Consider the following 20,511-nt stretch of genomic DNA (forward strand, 5'->3'; position numbering starts at 1 on the left):
TAATTAATATTTATAATTAATGTATATATCTATATTAAATTTTGTATAGGCTTTGGTCTATAACTTTTCTTAGACCCTTTTCCGATTTATGAAAATTTTGCTAAAGATAGATAAAAATATTCGATATCGAGTGAGTACTATCTCGAGAATGTGTTTTGGGTCCTTTCAAATAACTTTTTTCAATTTTCTTTAAAAATTATTAATTCCTCCTATACAACTTGGCCTATAACTTTTCTTAGAAAATATTTCTTTATCCAATAACTTCAATAACTATATTCGAACAACTTTTTTTGATTTCAAAATTCTGTATACTTCCCAATATTGGCCCATGCTAACGTTTCAGTCTATAATTATTCTCTGTCACGATCAACAAAAAAAATTGTGGAAAGATGAATAATTCTAATGAGCATGATTTTGAAGCTTGTTACTTGTTAAACAATCAATTTATTTCAACTGATATAATTCATTATTCATTAAATCCAGCAACGCAACGCAGAAACGCAACAAAAGCTTTCATCCGCTCTTCACACAAGTCAAAACGTGTGGTCCCAGGCGTATGTCTTACAGATTTCTTTCCGGTCCTTAATGTGTTAACTAAGCCACGTGTAATCGATCTACTAAATTTCACTGAATGTTGAAGTCAATTATCAACGTAAATCAACAAGCAAAGAATTCGAAAAGAACCTTGAAAAGTAGTACTTTACAAATAGAAAAAACACACATCAAACAAATATCGTAAACTCTTACCATGGTTTCAGAATTTCCAGTGTTTAGTCAAATCTGTTCCAGATGGGCAAGACTTTCACAGTACTCGTAATAATCGATCGATCTCTGATTCTGAATGAACGGTCAGTGTTCATACAATTTATTTTACATTTTTTTAAATCATTCCAACTCCTTATAAAATTTAGCTAAATCCTACCCGCTCTTTCATGTTTATCGGCATCTTTTAATTGATAGGCTGGTAAATATGCAACTTCACCAGATGAAGAAACGTATCTTAAGTATGGATTTGGAATTGTGTTGGTTTTATCGCCGATAGAAGTGTATCTGGAATTTATAGAAAAAAATAGTTTCATACGTTTAGTGTTATCACTGATAGCTTACCCTCGGTCATACAAACTGCAATATGGTACACTGTTTTCTTTTATGTAATGCCAAATATCGGTACAATTCCAATCAAGCAATGGATTCACTCGTGTTAATTTAGGCCATCCTGGGTCAGTTTCCTGAAAATGATGTTAGAATACCTACTTAAGCGCAACTTATCGATCGAACTTACCTGTATCGACGATAATTTTTCGCAGAAAGGATCCGTTCTTCTTGATCCCATTATACAAGCTCTTATACTAGGATTTTCATGACAAATTCGTTGCAATACTTCTTTAATTGCACCTTGCATTACTCGGATTTCTGTGTTGTAATGCTGTTCACATTTATCCACGAATTCATCTATCTCTTGAAATGGTTCAGTCGGTCGCACGTAAATGCAGTTTAGATCATAGTTTTGGTGTTCGGCATTTTGTAGCAGTTTATCGATTATGTCTAATAGCACCGTACAATCTTTGCCTCCATTAAATGACAAAAATATTTCATTTGGATTGTGTGTAGTAAAAGTACTTTCCAGAAGCTGTAAAATAAGAAAAAAAAATAAAAATATTTTTTTATGGATCAACTGGATCAATCACCGCAGTGAGTCTTCATTCTTAGCCCTTTTTTTATCCCATTTATTTATTTATCAGGCTCATTAGCATTTTATTTGTAACAGAGCCGGGTTTTTATCGTGTACATGTACATATGTTTATGTTTCTATAAATTGTAAATTACACAGTAGTAGTAGTAGCCATTTAGGCACTAGGTTTTCTGTTCCATTACATTATGGTAAATTACACTGTAGTAGCCATTTATGCGTAAGGGTATTCTATCTGTTCTCCCATTGTTCAGCAGACCGGACGGCGGAGACAGTTGATATTGATCATTGTTTGGTTATTTATAGAACAGCAGCCCGATGTTTCTTGCAGAGCAGAGCAGTTGTATGGATGAATCGATCTTTGTTCCCCCTTGGATCGATCTCCATAGCTGATGATGGTTGCGTGGACGTAATTATTCTATAACAACACAAAGACAGTCAATTGAGAGCCCTGAGTTTGAACTCACGATCGATCGCTTAGTAAGCGAACGCGTAACCAAATGGCTACGAAGACCCCCTATTCTTAGCCCTTCAAACTAACAATTATTCCTTCAATGATATTCACAGGGGAACCACGCTATAGAGGTGATTCCTCTGGCCACGTAAATTATACCAGTGTGCAACAAATGAGCGAGGCAGAAGACAGCTGAGCGAAACGTTAGCACCCTCTCTAAGGGGAGGGCTGCTATACAAATGAAGCATAAATTTCGGCATAACTCGAAAACTAATCAATCAAATGGAGCCGAATATGGAATGTGAAGGTTTAAGGTTTTTAGGGATAAGAAACGTTTTCTATAATTAATAGACACTCCTCCCACCTCTCTAAAGGGTTGGGCTGTCATACAAATGAAGCATGAATAACTCAAGAACTAGTCAAGCAAACAGAGCCAAATTTGGCATGTGGATGTTTTAGGAGACAATAAATGTTTCTATGGTGGTTTGACATACCTCCCCATCTCTAAAGAGGGAGGACTGAATAACTCCAAAACTAATCAAGCAAATGGAATCAAACTTGGTATATTCATCTCTAAGTGGAGGGCTGCCATAAAAATGAAAAAAAGAATTGAGAAAAATGAGAAGAATAATGATAAAAATTCTGCATAACTCATGAAGTAATCGAGCAAAACGAAACAAATTTGGTATGTGGAGAATTTAGGGGGCAATAATTATTTATATGGCGGTTTGAAAATCCTTCCGCCTTTCTAAAGGCAGGGGGCTGCCATACAAATGAAACACAATCTTCTACATAACAAGCAAAGCCAAATTTGGGATATGAGGGTTTTTGGACACGAGTAAAAATAATACACATATTTCAACCAAACATATTCCAACCAAACATGACAATTGAAAATTTCCGGAAAACTCTGAAAGAGAATAGGAAAATTAGGAATGCGCTTAGTAAGAAAACGTGAATGTGTCAGCTAGTCATAAAATAAATGAGATGATTTTTGGACATTAAAATTTGATTCGAGGTGATTTGGACCGTCTGTGGGCTGATTTGGTCCGTGTTTCATCGAAAAAAACATACTTATGTTTATATAAAGTATTTTGGGATAATTTTACAATCAGCAACAGTGTTCTGGGATCGATACCAGGTTTCTTGGCCGGATTCCAGACCAGAAAAATTGGATTGAGACCATCTCGAATTCTGCATGGATTTTTTCATTGTTGTTCGAGCATTTTCAAACACTTTCGATGCTTGGTTAAAGAAAATCCGTTCTTAATGGCTTGCGTTGCTCTTTCAGGTGAAGGTGGAAGCTAGCCATTGTAGTAGTATAGGTAAACCCACGTGTAAAAATGGGGTAATAGTGTTTGTGAGAGAAGAGCAAATTACACAGTTTGTTTTGATTTTCGTACGTAAATAGATCAATTCACTTATCAGACTGTGTGGCGCTTCATTGACACAAGTCTTTGAATACATTTGAAAAAAACAATACAATTCAATACTAAAGTAAAATGTATGAACGATATGATCCGATGAAAAATTGCAAATATATATATATATATATATATATATATATATATATATATATATATATATATATATATATATATATATATATATATATATATATAGGTAAACTTCGATATTACGTACATTTCACTTTCAAAATTGTAGGTTGTATCGAATTGACCGTTAAATCGAAGCATAAAATGCTTTTTTAGTAAAGGTAATGAATAACTTCAATCAGAAGACGAAGCCAGCCTTCCTCACGATGTTTCTCTTCGTACTGTTGATTAAAACTTGATTAATTTAGAATCCGGAATCACAAAACAAAACCATATTGAAAAAAAAATTCCTTTACACTTTGGAAATATGTACGTTATATCGAAGTTTCCGTGTATATATATATATATATATATATATATATATATATATATATATATATATATATATATATATATATATATATATATATATATATATATAAGGTATATTTATATATATAGTAAAATTCGGATTATACGCGAGCGTAATATGAGCAAATTTATAACACATGCGAATTGGGCCACTTTTAGTATTAACAAGTTCTTCCGCATAGTAACTCGATGTTGATAATTCCTTAATATTTTCCTTCGTTGGTCGTATTGTTTTCACATATTCACGTTGGAGAGCCTTAACCCTTCTCTTCGTTGGCCGATCCATTTTGATTGAATGTAATACTTTTCCGTTACCGCATTAACGTGGGTCGGATTATCTGAGAAGCGGACAATGCGACTTTGTTATAATATGTATTAACACTTATGTCGGCGGCTTGGTTCCGTATCCTGGTTAGATAGGGTCTCCGCTCCTATTAAATCAATCCAACAATAAAAATTGAACTAAATAACTGCTTCAATAGCTATGGAATTTGAAAAGCTTCACCCATCCGAGATGTTTCAGCGATAAGCTACAGACATAATTGTACCATTAGTTTGATTTACTATTTACAAATGATTCGTTTTCTGAAGATTAAATCATATCAATGTTATGATTTTTATTTTATTTTTCCAAAAAAACAACTTGAGGGACACTGAATGGTCATAGTCACTGGTCACTGTCCAGCACAATCTCCGACTCGTCTAATGTGTATTTGGGCATGTGTATGTATTGCCGCAACTAAGTAGAAGTTTATCGATCGAGTAGGAAAGGATATGAATGATGCTTCTGAAATAACAAAAAAAAACCTATGAGACTGATGGGACAGGTTTCTCAAAAAATTCCTACAAAAAATGTTACCCCGCCGAAACTTACCGCACAACGATTTTTTTAATTGTAAGATATTAGGATATTGGATTTTGATGGACCAATTCACAATGAAACAACGGGCAACGAAATTTAGTAGACACATCTACGATTGGACTTGTAGTATCCCAACAGTTACGAAAAAGTTGGAATTGATTGTTAAAAACATGTCGAAATATGTCCAAATATGGAACAAATGGTTAAAGTCATATTCGACTTATCAATGGTATGATTCAAGTGGAACTTGAACAAATTAAACTGCAGATTTCGTAGTTGCTTGAACCAGTGCACAGAAAGCAAACTGAATGACAGTCTTCGTAATGCAACGCGGTGCTGATGTGCAACTTTTTTTGCACCCAATTTAACTCTCACTCCTTGCGCACACCTGCGCCCAGACGAATCAACGTGCACCGAAACAATGTTCAAATGTTTTGTTGTCAACACCGTTCGCTTTAAAGTTCGAACATCCTTGCTGCACCGTATCCTTACACTGGTTTATATACCCAATTTTAAACCGCGCTCGAATCTGGTTTGTCTGCTTTGCTTTCTCTGTTGAGGCGGATGGTATAGGAGGCTCTGTGTTTTTTTATGCTTAAGCCGGCGCCACACGATGTACACGAACACCCCCGAATATTGGACGCTGGATGTTGATTTACACGATAAAATACCCAATGCAAAATATTAGCTCAATCGGACTTCATTTAGTGTGTTGAGTTTTTTGAAAACTTCTGCGTGGAACGTACGTTCAGCGTATTGGGAGTCTAACTAAATACCAGACGCTGCTCAGCGAAGAAAGACTTTCTACAAAAATCTACAGAATATTTTGTTTATTGGACTGTGGAGGCGATCTGGCGTAGTGGTAACATTTATACTTCTCACGCTAAAGATCACAAGTTCAATCCTCACTCCCGACATTCTTCCAAAAAGGAAGGTAAGAGTGACGAACCAGCCAAAGTTTTGAAAGTCACTATAATACAGGAAAAATTGTTTATTGTACTAAACTTCTTCAAAAAATTGATTCTAATATGACCCTCAAAGAAAATCTAAGAAACTCTTGTATCACTTTATTGCTCTTGTTTATTATATGTCTTTCCACTAAACATGAACAAATACATCTCGCTGTCTATAATTCACTACATTTTTTGGGACTTATTTCAAGATTGTAGCATTTAGAATACTCATCCAATCAACTCTTATTTATTCAAATCCATCACGCATCAAATAAAACTTTCTATTCTATCTAGAAAAAAAAAGTACGCGAGCCGAGCTCACGAGAAAAAGCGCACGAGCTGTTTCATGTAGGGCAACACGTGGTGAGTTGGACATAAGGGGTGATTTGGACCACCTCACTATCTCAAAAAGTACGGCTCAATTTGGATTTTTTTATAATATCATTTCCTTTTATGGTTTAACCGTATGTACCTAACGTAAAAATACTTTGGTAAAATTCGACAGGTGGAAGGAAACGGTAGCATGAACACAGCAAGCACTTTGATTGTCAAAAAATCTGAGTTTTCCGATCGTGATTTTAAGGTTTTTCCGCTGATTGAACAAACTTTTCGTGTACTGTGCAGTAAAGGTCTGTTCGGAACAATTTGATGCAGCGAAACTGTAAGTTTGTTAACAATAAATGAAATTAATTGTATTTTAATTTTTGCATGTTGTGTGGGGTGACATGGACACGTATCTGTGGGGTGAATTGGTCCTACAGGTTTGAGGCTTTTCTTTGGTCTAATTGATTCCACATGCCGCTGAATTACAAAAAGAGGATGTTCAAACAACGTTGGAAGAAGGAGGAGCTTGAAGGTGAAGGTGGAAGCTAGCCACAAATGGCTGCCACAATGGTGCTCATTTCTTTCATCTCCCTCCCTCACCCCTCGCCTGTATCAATAATTTTGCGAAACAGTGTGAAGAAAATGATCGTTTTCGCACACTTCTCATTAAGTAATATCAACCAAACTCTAATCGATTACTCACAAGATATTAAATTTTCATCTGCTGTCGCACTGTATAGTGAAAAACGTTGGAAAACTCGAGCAAGTGCTCTGAAAGTTAAATTTTCATTTTTCAATCATCAGCAATGGTTTTGTTTGTATTGGTGAAAGCATCGTTATATATTGGACACTGATGCCAAACAACATCAGCGAGACAGATATAAAAACCACTCAATAAAATGTTATTCCTGAGTCATAGCGTTTCATGTCATGAAAATCAATAGAATAAAATTGTGTTGATATCAATACAATTATTATTTTTACGTTTAATGGGTCTATAATGTGAGTTTTAGCAACTTTAACATTGGGTAAGAAAATTGTATTGCAGAGCTCGGAACACTGTCACGGCTGCCTATGCTTTCAAAAACAGTAAACGGAAAAGTATTACATTCAATCAAAATGGATCGGCCAACGAAGAGAAGGGTTAAGGCTCTCCAACGTGAATATGTGAAAACAATACGACCAACGAAGGAAAATATTAAGGAATTATCAACATCGAGTTACTATGCGGAAGAACTTGTTAATACTAAAAGTGGCCCAATTCGCATGTGTTATAAATTTGCTCATATTACGCTCGCGTATAATCCGAATTTTACTATATATATAAATATACCTTATATATATATATATATATATATATATATATATATATATATATATATATATATATATATAGTCATAGCGTTTCATGTCATGAAAATCAATAGAATAAAATTGTGTTGATATCAATACAATTATTATTTTTACGTTTAATGGGTAAAAATAATAATTGTATTGCAGAGCTCGGAACACTGTCACGGCTGCCTATGCTTTCAAAAACAGTAAACGGAAAAGTATTACATTCAATCAAAATGGATCGGCCAACGAAGAGAAGGGTTAAGGCTCTCCAACATGAATATGTGAAAACAATACGACCAACGAAGGAAAATATTAAGGAATTATCAACATCGAGTTACTATGCGGAAGAACTTGTTAATACTAAAAGTGGCCCAATTCGCATGTGTTATAAATTTGCTCATATTACGCTCGCGTATATTCCGAATTTTACTATATATATATAAATATACCTTATATATATATATATATATATATATATATATATATATATATATATATATATATAGTCATAGCGTTTCATGTCATGAAAATCAATAGAATAAAATTGTGTTGATATCAATACAATTATTATTTTTACGTTTAATGGGTCTATAATGTGAGTTTTAGCAACTTTAACATTGGGTAAGAAAATTGTATTGCAGAGCTCGGAACACTGTCACGGCTGCCTATGCTTTCAAAAACAGTAAACGGAAAAGTATTACATTCAATCAAAATGGATCGGCCAACGAAGAGAAGGGTTAAGGCTCTCCAACGTGAATATGTGAAAACAATACGACCAACGAAGGAAAATATTAAGGAATTATCAACATCGAGTTACTATGCGGAAGAACTTGTTAATACTAAAAATGGCCCAATTCGCATGTGTTATAAATTTGCTCATATTACGCTCGCGTATAATCCGAATTTTACTATATATATAAATATACCTTATATATATATATATATATATATATATATATATATATATATATATATATATATATATATATATATATATATATATATATATATATATATATATATATATAAGGTATATTTATATATATAGTAAAATTCGGATTATACGCGAGCGTAATATGAGCAAATTTATAACACATATACTTTTTGAGATAGTGAGGTGGTCCAAATCACCCCTTATGTCCAACTCACCACGTGTTGCCCTACATGAAACAGCTCGTGCGCTTTTTCTCGTGAGCTCGGCTCGCGTACTTTTTTTTTCTAGATAGAATAGAAAGTTTTATTTGATGCGTGATGGATTTGAATAAATAAGAGTTGATTGGATGAGTATTCTAAATGCTACAATCTTGAAATAAGTCCCAAAAAATGTAGTGAATTATAGACAGCGAGATGTATTTGTTCATGTTTAGTGGAAAGACATATAATAAACAAGAGCAATAAAGTGATACAAGAGTTTCTTAGATTTTCTTTGAGGGTCATATTAGAATCAATTTTTTGAAGAAGTTTAGTACAATAAACAATTTTTCCTGTATTATAGTGACTTTCAAAACTTTGGCTGGTTCGTCACTCTTACCTTCCTTTTTGGAAGAATGTCGGGAGTGAGGATTGAACTTGTGATCTTTAGCGTGAGAAGTATAAATGTTACCACTACGCCAGATCGCCTCCACAGTCCAATAAACAAAATATTCTGTAGATTTTTGTAGAAAGTCTTTCTTCGCTGAGCAGCGTCTGGTATTTAGTTAGACTCCCAATACGCTGAACGTACGTTCCACGCAGAAGTTTTCAAAAAACTCAACACACTAAATGAAGTCCGATTGAGCTAATATTTTGCATTGGGTATTTTATCGTGTAAATCAACATCCAGCGTCCAATATTCGGGGGTGTTCGTGTACATCGTGTGGCGCCGGCTTAAGCATAAAAAAACACAGAGCCTCCTATACCATCCGCCTCAACAGAGAAAGCAAAGCAGACAAACCAGATTCGAGCGCGGTTTAAAATTGGGTATATAAACCAGTGTAAGGATACGGTGCAGCAAGGATGTTCGAACTTTAAAGCGAACGGTGTTGACAACAAAACATTTGAACATTGTTTCGGTGCACGTTGATTCGTCTGGGCGCAGGTGTGCGCAAGGAGTGAGAGTTAAATTGGGTGCAAAAAAAGTTGCACATCAGCACCGCGTTGCATTACGAAGACTGTCATTCAGTTTGCTTTTTGTGCACTGGTTCAAGCAACTACGAAATCTGCAGTTTAATTTGTTCAAGTTCCACTTGAATCATACCATTGATAAGTCGAATATGACTTTAACCATTTGTTCCATATTTGGACATATTTCGACATGTTTTTAACAATCAATTCCAACTTTTTCGTAACTGTTGGGATACTACAAGTCCAATCGTAGATGTGTCTACTAAATTTCGTTGCCCGTTGTTTCATTGTGAATTGGTCCATCAAAATCCAATATCCTAATATCTTACAATTAAAAAAATCGTTGTGCGGTAAGTTTCGGCGGGGTAACATTTTTTGTAGGAATTTTTTGAGAAACCTGTCCCATCAGTCTCATAGGTTTTTTTTTGTTATTTCAGAAGCATCATTCATATCCTTTCCTACTCGATCGATAAACTTCTACTTAGTTGCGGCAATACATACACATGCCCAAATACACATTAGACGAGTCGGAGATTGTGCTGGACAGTGACCAGTGACTATGACCATTCAGTGTCCCTCAAGTTGTTTTTTTGGAAAAATAAAATAAAAATCATAACATTGATATGATTTAATCTTCAGAAAACGAATCATTTGTAAATAGTAAATCAAACTAATGGTACAATTATGTCTGTAGCTTATCGCTGAAACATCTTGGATGGGTGAAGCTTTTCAAATTCCATAGCTATTGAAGCAGTTATTTAGTTCAATTTTTATTGTTGGATTGATTTAATAGGAGCGGAGACCCTATCTAACCAGGATACGGAACCAAGCCGCCGACATAAGTGTTAATACATATTATAACAAAGTCGCATTGTCCGCTTCTCAGATAATCCGACCCACGTTAATGCGGTTGCCGTGCTAGTCCGACCGTCAATGTTACCTGACAACGTGAATTATCAGATTAGTAGTTTCAGTTCACAATCCTTTGATAAAGGCTGTGATTTTCCCTGATGAAAACGCACTTTTGGCATGAATGTTGATTATAAATTGACGAAGAAAATTCATTTTTTGTCATGATTGTATCGTTGCAATGGTATACAAAATTATACCACACGAATTCACATTTCTCCCACTGTCATCTAACCAGTAGTACGCTCGAAGTAAATTACATGTATCTAAAACGAAAAAAAATCTCAAAAAACCATAACGTTTACCTGTATCGTTTGCTGTAATTTATTGTTGAAGGAGTTCTTCATGTTCATTTCAATATTTCAACCGAAACTGTGTATCAAGGAATAAACATTCAATATTGTTTATAAAATGATTTTTTTGAATCCATAAGTCGAACGTAATCAAGAAAGTGACTGACAACTCACTTTTGTTCACGGCAAGGCGCCTAGAAGTATATCCTAAGGTGGGCCAACTTGCTAAAACCACTCTTCAGCCATCTTGGAAGTCTACTGTGTTTTGTTTGTAAACAAAACACAATACGCTAGTGCCGAATCTTGCTCGTGATCAAGACGGGTCTATGGTACTAGGTGAGGCCGTTTCGTCACTAAGTTGGTTAGGGGAGCGGTATATGAAAACAGTACGGAAGAAAGCAGAAGGGGAATTATTTGCTTGTAGCATGAAAGAGACAGACTGATCACGAGCGAGCTTCGACAATAGCGTATTGTGTTTTGTTTACAAACAAAACACAGTAGACTTCCAAGATGGCTGAAGAGTGGTTTTAGCAAGTTGGCCCACCTTAGGATATACTTCTAGGCGCCTTGCTCGTGATCAGTCTGTCTCTTTCACGCTACAAGCAAATAATTCCCCTTCTGCTTTCTTCCGTACTGTTTTCATATACCGCTCCCTTAAGCCGGGTTCAGACGGTGCGAGTAAGCATACGAGTCGGTCTAGTCAGTTACTGCAGTGCAGCTACTCACACCGTGTGAACACATCATGCCAGTTATTGTCATGTGTGATCCGGCGTGCGAGCTACTTCAAAGTTTTTTGAATTTACTCGCACTTGCATGCTTCACAACGTCAAAAACAGAATTTAGCGTTCGAATCAGTGATGCCAAATGTAATGAAATGTCTCTATTTTTAAGATATTTGAAAATATGTGAAGATATTTATAGACTTGAAAATTATTGGAAAAACAAATAAAACCCTCATAGTTTCTAAACGAAATAATTGTTATTTCGTTTTGCACGCTGGCGGGGCACGCTTTCTTTTTGAGATAGTTTTCTTGAGAATCTCTAATATAGAATCATTATCAGATCACAACTTACAAAAAAAAGTATTGTTCTAAGAAACAGAATACATATTCGATTTAAAAAAGTACATTTTCATTCATTATTAAAATTTTTGAAGCGTATCTATTGCACCTGCAAATCGACTATCATTTTCATTTCACAAAATAAATAAAATTAAAAAAAAAAATCTTTTAGACTACCATTTATAACATCACATCCTTTCGGAATTATCTGAGCTATGGATGTTTTCGAGATTCTAAAAAATATCGACAACAATCCCAACGATATTCCAAAACAAAGGCACATCAATGTCATTTCTAATTTAACTCTTGCAGGTACAGCATCCCTCATGACTGTATCTTGGCGTTGTATTCGTGGAGCAATTAAATCCAACAGTTTTTTCACTTGTTCAGGTGTTATTACCAACACTGCTCTGTAATCTCGGGGATCCTCATCGTAGAGTTCCTTCAATATTGTATTTGTTGCTCCTTTTCTTTGCATCTAATTCCTGGCCCGAATCCTTTTCTCTTTCTGCTTTTTCGGATAGTACCTTCAGTTCAAAGAAATTCAGCACAAAGTATGTATTTTTAAACACGATCAGCGTTTGTTTTGCTATAAAATTGTGTGATGATACATTCAACTGAAAACCTAAGATGAAAACTGCCAATAAAGAAGTCGATTTTGGACCAATCATTTGACAAATTCGGACCTGATTGCTGTTTCTGACTATTTGATGGACATTTGAAAAGTCGCCTGGCATCCCTGGTAAACCCGTGCCGTAGTATCTAGTTTCTCGCCAGCAGCTCACACTGTGTGAACGGACAAGGCGAGTCAACCAATTGTCAAGCGAGTCCACCGGGTCAGTAGCTGCTCATTGTCAAGTCAGCTACTAGCAACGTATAAATGGGCCTTTAACCAACTTAGTGACGAAACGGCCTCACCTAGTACCATAGACCCGTCTTGGGTGGGACCAGATTGTCGCGCTATGCGTCGCGTTGCGACAACTATGCTTTGACACTTCATTTTAAATATGTGTTTCCTTTTAGTCGAACACAATAATGCATTGCGTCATTAGCATCGTTGTACTAAACGCTAACATTTTTTCTAAACTGCTTGCGCCGAATTCGCGATGACAGTGGCATGGTGTCGACGTCTGGTGGCAGCTTCAAATTAGGGCCATAGTTCGGGCCCCAAACTCGTTAGTGTAATCTCAATCAGATTAGAAGACACGAAGCCGGTTTTTAAATTCTAAAATTTGAAGGAATATTTTCACATCATGTTATTTGATTACTTGAAACACGTGTTTCTGACTTTCATTCAACCATATGGCTAAACAATTCCAACATTTTTTCATCATAATACAGAGTTGTCTTCATGAACAATTTTCGTATGAGACTTTTTCACCAACTGCAAACAAAAATGTTTTTCATTTAAATAGAATACTAGTTTGATATGGAAAACCTAATTTTCATTGTTCATTTCGCAATGTGTTGTTTTTAAAAACATTCAACTGATCCGTGGACACAACAAGAACAAGATTTTCATACGAATTTTATTTTGTCTTTTTTTACATGAAAAGTGGAGACGCGAATGCTGGATTGTGACTGCAAATCAACAGACTGCGTCGGGCAAATGTTTTAGTACAAAACGCAAGCAAACTGCAAGACGGGTCTATGGTACTAGGTGAGGCCGTTTCGTCACTAAGTTGGTTAGGGGAGCGGTATATGAAAACAGTACGGAAGAAAGCAGAAGGGCATTTTTTTCCTTGAAGTGTGGAAGAGACAGACTGATCACGAGCGAGCTTGGGCACAAGCGTATTGTATTTTGTTTACAAACAAAACACAGTAGACTTCCAAGATGGCTGAAGAGTGGTTTTAGCAAGTTGGCCCACCTTAGGATATACTTCTACGCGCCTTGGACAGCTGATGAGAAGCAACGCACAACGCGGCATTCTGTTTCCGCTAGAGGTGTGCAAATCAGCTCATCATGATGAACAGCTCTGATCATATCAGCTCATCTAAATGAGCTGTTCTTTATGAACAGCTCTTCAGCTCAGTTGTCAGTGCCGACTTTCAATTTGGGTCCCAAACTCGATAGCCACGATGCCAGTTTGAAAATGTTAAAATTCAAATGAAATTTTTCACACCATATTATTAATTACTTGAAACACGTATTCCAGACTATTATTTACAACAGACTCGGCGAGTACAACATTTCCGACATTTTTACTGAGGCTTTACATTACAATAGAAAGTTTTCTTCAAAAAAAAAAAATCTTATGAGATTTTTGCACCGCCTGCAAACAAAGTGTTTTTCATTGAAATAAAATACTCATTTGATACACAAAAGTTAATTTTCATTAATAATTTGAATTTTAAAAACGTGTTCATTCTGCCTGAGAGCCAATTATTATTTTTGGCGCCCCCTAAACTGGTAAACAAAGCTCAATGCCGTCAACGCGAATATAACAGTTGAAAAGACGAGGGACAAATGAAACTAAACTGATGTCTTAACACGAAGAGCGAGAGACGGTCAGTTCATTTGAATCTTACAGCTCACACACTCTCTTCAATTCTACAGCTCTTTTCTCTCCTTCATCATCATCAAAGTGAGCTGAAGAGCTGTTTGATTTTTTTTGCGAGCTGTTCCGCGTCAACTCACTTCAAAGAGTCGATTCTTCGGAACAGCTCATGAGCGGATGGCACATCTCTAGTTTCCGCCTTAAATCTTCCGGAATGAAAGGTTCATCGGTTCGTGAACTGAGAGATAAAGCTCTCATGTTGGGGAAAATACCGCCCCCATTTAAGACGATGGTATAGACTACGAGACCAAAGTACACTCGATTAATAAAAATGAGAATGCACTGATTCACTACATCGGATATAACAACGAACAAACGGCAATTTTCGGACATTTGGCTCCATCCTAGTGGATGAAAGCAACAAGTAAAAACATGATAAATGATAAAAAATGCGACACAGAGAGCAGCTCGGATTTTGAATGGATAAAGAATGTCGTAAACAACACCGAGCCGCATAAAGGGATTGCGGATACGATAGGGACAACGAAACAGAAGAAATAAGAAAACGAAAGTGATGTGATAGAAAATAGCTTGGAAATAACTGCTGCATTTATTTTCAGTTTTGTGAGTGAAGCAGTGTTTCTATTTTGTCGTTATAATCTAACACAAAACCTAAAAACTTACCTCTTACCCTTTTTTTTTCTTTTACTTCGACCAAGTTTGGACAACAGGGATGCCAAACCACGCGAGGTGTCAGTCTTCAAATGATATAAGGCTTCTCACGATGATTTTGCCACGCCGGTAACATATATTCTATGAATAGTTACATTTGGTTGATGTAGTACAACATTGTTGTATATTTTGCAACAAGTTATGTTTTTCTGTTATTTTTCGGCATGAAAACTAACTTCGAACAAATTGAGGATTTTTTAATATTAACTTCGTTGTGTGTGTAACACATGCGCTCTCCGTGTGTATACTAGAGATGAGCAAATCAGCTCATCATGGTGAGCGGCTTAGAGCCGTTCAGCTCATACAAGTGAGCTGCTCATTTGGAACAGCTCTTTAGCTCAGTTGTCCACACAATTGCATATGAAACATGGGACATGGAACATTTTATAGTTTGCATTTTCTTAATAGACGGAAAGCAAAAAAATAAACGAATTTAATTTGTAATTGTACACAATTAAAACTAATATGAGTTCTTATAATATAATATACAACAAATATTGAATGCTGAAAAAGAAGATGCTTAGAGCCAGTAGTAGCCAAATAAAATACTTTCAGAAATATTGGCTGAGACAACGTTTTTTGATAAAACTACCGATATATATTTTTTTACATCCAAGGATATAAAAATAAATCCACTAATAGGCGCAACGAGAAATAAATATTCGCGATGACAAAGGTAACAAAAGGACCATTATCAATCATCAGCATTTATGCCGGGTGGTTTTCTGAATTGTTTTAATTCAGCACGCGAAAATAAAATTATGTGTTTCAACAATCATGTTCAAATAACAATATAATATATCAATTTTATTTACAAGCATATAATAATGTTTATTATTTTGTTTGGCGATGTAAGAAAAATTTAATGAAGTAACGAACGATCTTCAAAACAAAAACCTTTTTCCTATCTGGCATCTTTGCTAAAGCTAAAGAACGAAGAGGGACACACGAAAACAAACTGACGTCATATCATAAAGCGCGGGAGACGAAAAATTCTGTCGCGTCTCTCAATTCACACTCTGCAGCTTTTGCGATCCACTACTATGCAGCTCTCCAACTCAACAGCTCAGCAGCTCATCAGCTCAACAGCTCATCAGCTCATCAGCTCATCAGCTCTCCAGCTCCGTAATGAGCTGATGAGATGCGTTGTTTTGATTGCGAGCCGATCCGAATCCGCTCACTATGATGTCACATCTCTAGTGTATACACAGGAAATACCCCTTACCTTCTATTCTACGTACTTTGGTCTTGTCTCAGGTTATAATGTACTATGTCAATGAGTACATATCAAGGTGAAGCAGTAGGTGAAGTACATTTGTATTGGCAAGCAGAACATGGTGTCGTTATTATTTGCATCCAATATAAAGAGTATATGGAAAACAGCAAATAATGTTCAAAATATTCTCGGTTTCATGATGATTTGAGCCAAAACTCTCATGAAATCTTGCAACTGTTTATTTTCTAACAGATGACAGTTGTATTTTGACTTATTTCTCTTATTTATGTGGTAAAAAGAACTAAAGAGCAGTAGTATGCTTAGTCCTCGAAAGTAGTATTCTTGGTGATATGCTGATTAATTGAAAACGATTTACTCAGATCATACACACCATCACTGAGAGCTAAAAGAGAGAGCTAAAATTATCAACTTCGTTTCGTTAAAACAATGAAAGTTCGTTTGTTTCTATGATCGTGGGGGAGTGGAAATGGCCCACAAAAATATCACCCATTTGTCTTTTTCGAAGTAATTTCACAAATATCCACTGCACGCTGTCACATCATACGCATAATCAGCGGTAACTTCAATTAAATGTATGTTTTTAATTGATAAAACACATACTGAACAGCATTTTCACATGGATATGGTAGGCAATCGAATATCAACACAACGACTGACGTCACTATTTGAGAATTAGTTATGACAGTGCATGCTATGTCGCTCGAAAACCACCATTTTCATTTCCTTTTTTACAGGACATTGGTACTGTGTACTAATCGTACTGAATAAATTTATTTGACACAAAACACGACAAGCAAACATTTAGTTTCTGTGCGCTTAAACTCTTTTTTGATCTGTTCATTTAACGTATACGCTAAATATTTCAGTAATTTTTTATGTTTTTGGTGTTTGACATTGTGTGTCACTGCTGATAATTGTAGAGTGGCAAACAGAGTAGTATTCAATAAGTTAAAATAAAAAGATCTGGCATCGCTTTAGGCAGTTTTATTTGCCACTTGCCACTTTGTTTGCCATTTTTCAATTATCTACATTGGCAAACAATGCCAAACATCAAAAATACCAAAAATTTGATTGAAATATTTAACGTACGTCAGTACATTGTTTGACAAATTGGTCTAAAAAAGTTTAAGCAAAGAAGTACTAAATATTTGCTCGTCGTGTTTTGTGTCGAAAATATTTGATCCGTACACGTTGGTCAAATTTTTTCTGTCAAAAATAGTCAAATATTTGGCTTCGATCAAACAGTGTATGAGCACCCTTACTGAAGAAACGACCACACTTGGTAGTATTACTTTTATTCGCCTAGGTGTGATTCTAATACCAGCGACAGACATACAGCTGTACTTGCGTTGTACTGTACACGTACCATCAGTTGTACTGTACAGGTACCATCGTACCATGACAGACATACTTTGGTTGTACATTGTACCGTATGTCAAACTGACAATCAGAAAATTTTCCAATTTTCACCACAACACAAGTTTCCAGTCTGAGTTATTAACTTAAGAGAAAGTCAATAAAAAGAACGTTCACCAAGTGCTTTGATTTGGTTTGTTAATGCTACACACCACTAACCGTCTATGGCGCTGCGCACAGTAAAACTGAGTAGTTATATGCTTGTAAAAACGAAACTTCAACTTAATATTATCTTTATCAAATATTTGACCTCAAGAGAAAAAGTTTACAATCACCTTAACATAAGGTGGCCGTACACTGTTTGTCCGGAGGTCAAATATTTGACACTTTTTGACAGAAAAAATTTAGTACAAATTTCATGTTTGACAAAAATACTTTGCAACCATAATTACACTCATTTGTTTTTGATAAAAATTTGACATAAAACTATTTGGCGAAATACAGCTATTTGGAATGAATGACAAACACGGTTATCACATAGTTCACTGTTCGTCGAGTCGGATAATATTTTATGTGCGTCCGCTGTCATTGACGCATTGTCGTCATGTCGCTGTCAAAATATATTTAAATGAATATGGCTACTGCAACTGAAGACGTCATATAGTGCTAGGGCAGTTGTCCTAGCCGCTGCACTTAGGATAATTGCAGAGGATCAGAAAAACAACGAAAGGGGTCCATAACCGCAGTATGTGAATGAACGAGTGGATCAAAAAGCGTGAAACGCGATTTCACGTGAACTAGCCCGAGATCTACGAAATGAGTATGCACAGATATGAAAGAACTTTTTTCGTATGGAGTTTGAAGATTTCGATTATCTTCTTTGGTTACACTCTTAATTGAAAAAGAGAATATGCAAATGCGGAAAGCGATGTGCATTGACATTAAGATTTTTGGCAACTGGAGACAGTTTCACGTCATGACAGTATCTTTTTAAAATCCCGAGAACAACTGTGTCCCATATTGTTCCCAAGGTACCGAAATGCTTTTTTCATAGCCATGAAGAATGAGTCTGTGAAAATGTGAAGTTTTTGAAAATTTATTTTGTTCTGAGCCCTCTATTTCTGTGTACTTTGTATTAATCATATATCCAAGAAATTTTTATTTTTATTATTTATATTAGTTCTATTCAAATTTAATTTATTACATTGTGTTCTTTCGAATAGAGATGATTATTATAAAAAAAAAAACTATCGCACACCTATGTACATATATACACATACACATACACATATCGACCCAGGTTTAATTGATAACGGCCGAACGCTTGTCACGATTCTTCCGGCTGGTGATTGTGCGCATCTTGAAGGCAGCCGCATTCATGAACTTTTTTTTCGCCTTGCCCATTTTGGTGTTGCCCTGGACGTCGTCCAATCGGATCCCCAGCAGCAGCACATCTCACAGAAAGCCGATCTCCGACAGATGCACGTTCATTTCGAAATCCAGCGCGTTCCGGAGACAGATTTACTTATAGTGGAGAGACCACATGCCCAGCAGCAGTTTTCTTGCCGAACTTGATGCAAATCTCCGACAAGATGTTTTCCTCCAGATAGCGGTGGACGTCGCGAAAGACCACACGCTGCACCTTGCGGTCAGGTTAAGCGCGATACTTGTGGGCATCGGTGGCCAACTTCCTTGTGGCTTCGATCAAATTGGAGAGTTCCTCGCGAAGGAAGCCGTCATCGTGAAAGCTGCTACTATCCATGATGAGTGCGGTGGTTTCCCCGGCATTCTTACGTCAAACTGGGAACTCTGTAGTAATCCCCCGTGGGAACTAGCGTGAGCAGAAGGACCCGAGCGCTGAGAGCATAACTGTGAACGGCAGCGGCATTGGAACCGCTCGAACGTCTCTTTTGCAATACCTGCTGGATAAGATTCCCTCGAAGCTCTTCACCAGGTACAGCAAGTCTCCAATATCATCCGAACCATGGAAATTGAGCAAACCCAAAACCATACAGCACTTGGTCCGCACATCCTGCTAGACGGCGGTATCGTGTGCGACCGCTAACAGAACCGGCTTCAGCACCTTGATCAGCTCGTTAATATCGTTGACTTCCTCGAGCTGGATCACCAACATGATGCGTGCAGCCCACACTTGTTCGGTTCCCTTGCCCTTCTTAATGGACTTCTCGATCGCATCCACTAACGAGAAGTTAATCTTGAATAAGAAAATAAACTTATAGAGAAAATTACGAACATACCTTCCTGCCATATTGCGAAATATAGAACTAATGTTTACTATCGGGCATGAATGCCAGATATACAGAATAATATGTGCTGCACCAATTTTTAATACTTCTTAGGACTAACATTCATTGATTAATTTCAATGGGGTAGATGGAAATAGAGGAATTACAATCTCAGCCAAGTAATTTAGGTAGAAAATACACGATACACAAATTATCACAGATTTTTCAACAATAAGTTAAAATTAAAAGGTCTGGCATCGCTTTAGGCAGTTTTATTTGCCACTTGCCACTTTGTTTGCCATTTTTCAATTATCAACATTGGCAAACAATGCCAAACATCAAAAATACCAAAAATTTGATTGAAATATTTAACGTACGTCAGTACATTGTTTGACAAATTGGTCTAAGGTAGTTTAAGCAAAGAAGTACTAAATATTTGCTCGTCGTGTTTTGTGTCGAAAATATTTGATCCGTACACGTTGGTCAAATTTTTTCTGTCAAAAATAGTCAAATATTTGGCTTCGATCAAACAGTGTATGAGCACCCTT

General features: G+C 36.2%; 1 protein-coding gene and 1 pseudogene across 1 annotated transcript; both read right to left on the reverse strand.

Annotated features, from left to right (window-relative positions):
* Positions 1-832: 832 nt before the first annotated feature.
* LOC129776891 (FAD synthase-like) lies at positions 833-11,019 on the reverse strand. Its single transcript, XM_055782815.1, has 4 exons — positions 10,846-11,019; positions 1,283-1,630; positions 1,108-1,229; positions 833-1,050 (listed from the first exon to the last, which is right to left on the reverse strand). Exons 1-4 carry the CDS (start codon positions 10,891-10,893, stop codon positions 912-914), a joined length of 657 nt encoding a protein of 218 aa, XP_055638790.1. The 5' UTR covers positions 10,894-11,019; the 3' UTR covers positions 833-911.
* Positions 11,020-19,019: 8,000 nt separating this feature from the next.
* LOC129773760 (interferon-related developmental regulator 1-like) lies at positions 19,020-19,986 on the reverse strand (annotated as a pseudogene).
* Positions 19,987-20,511: the final 525 nt, after the last annotated feature.

This window comes from Toxorhynchites rutilus, chromosome 3, assembly GCF_029784135.1.
Source record: "Toxorhynchites rutilus septentrionalis strain SRP chromosome 3, ASM2978413v1, whole genome shotgun sequence".
Classification (NCBI taxonomy): Eukaryota; Metazoa; Arthropoda; class Insecta; order Diptera; family Culicidae; genus Toxorhynchites; species Toxorhynchites rutilus.

What these genes read in the sequence shown, in the direction of transcription:
- LOC129776891 (XM_055782815.1), bottom strand. Translation starts at nt 10,893, where the DNA reads ATGAACATGAAGAACTCCTTCAACAATAAATTACAGCAAACGATACAG. An exon ending in AATTACAGCAAACGATACAG is followed by an intron (nt 1,631 to 10,845) that starts GTAAACGTTATG and finishes CTTATTTTACAG; the next exon opens with CTTCTGGAAAGTACTTTTAC. An exon ending in TGCAGTTTGTATGACCGAGG is followed by an intron (nt 1,051 to 1,107) that starts GTAAGCTATCAG and finishes TATAAATTCCAG; the next exon opens with ATACACTTCTATCGGCGATA.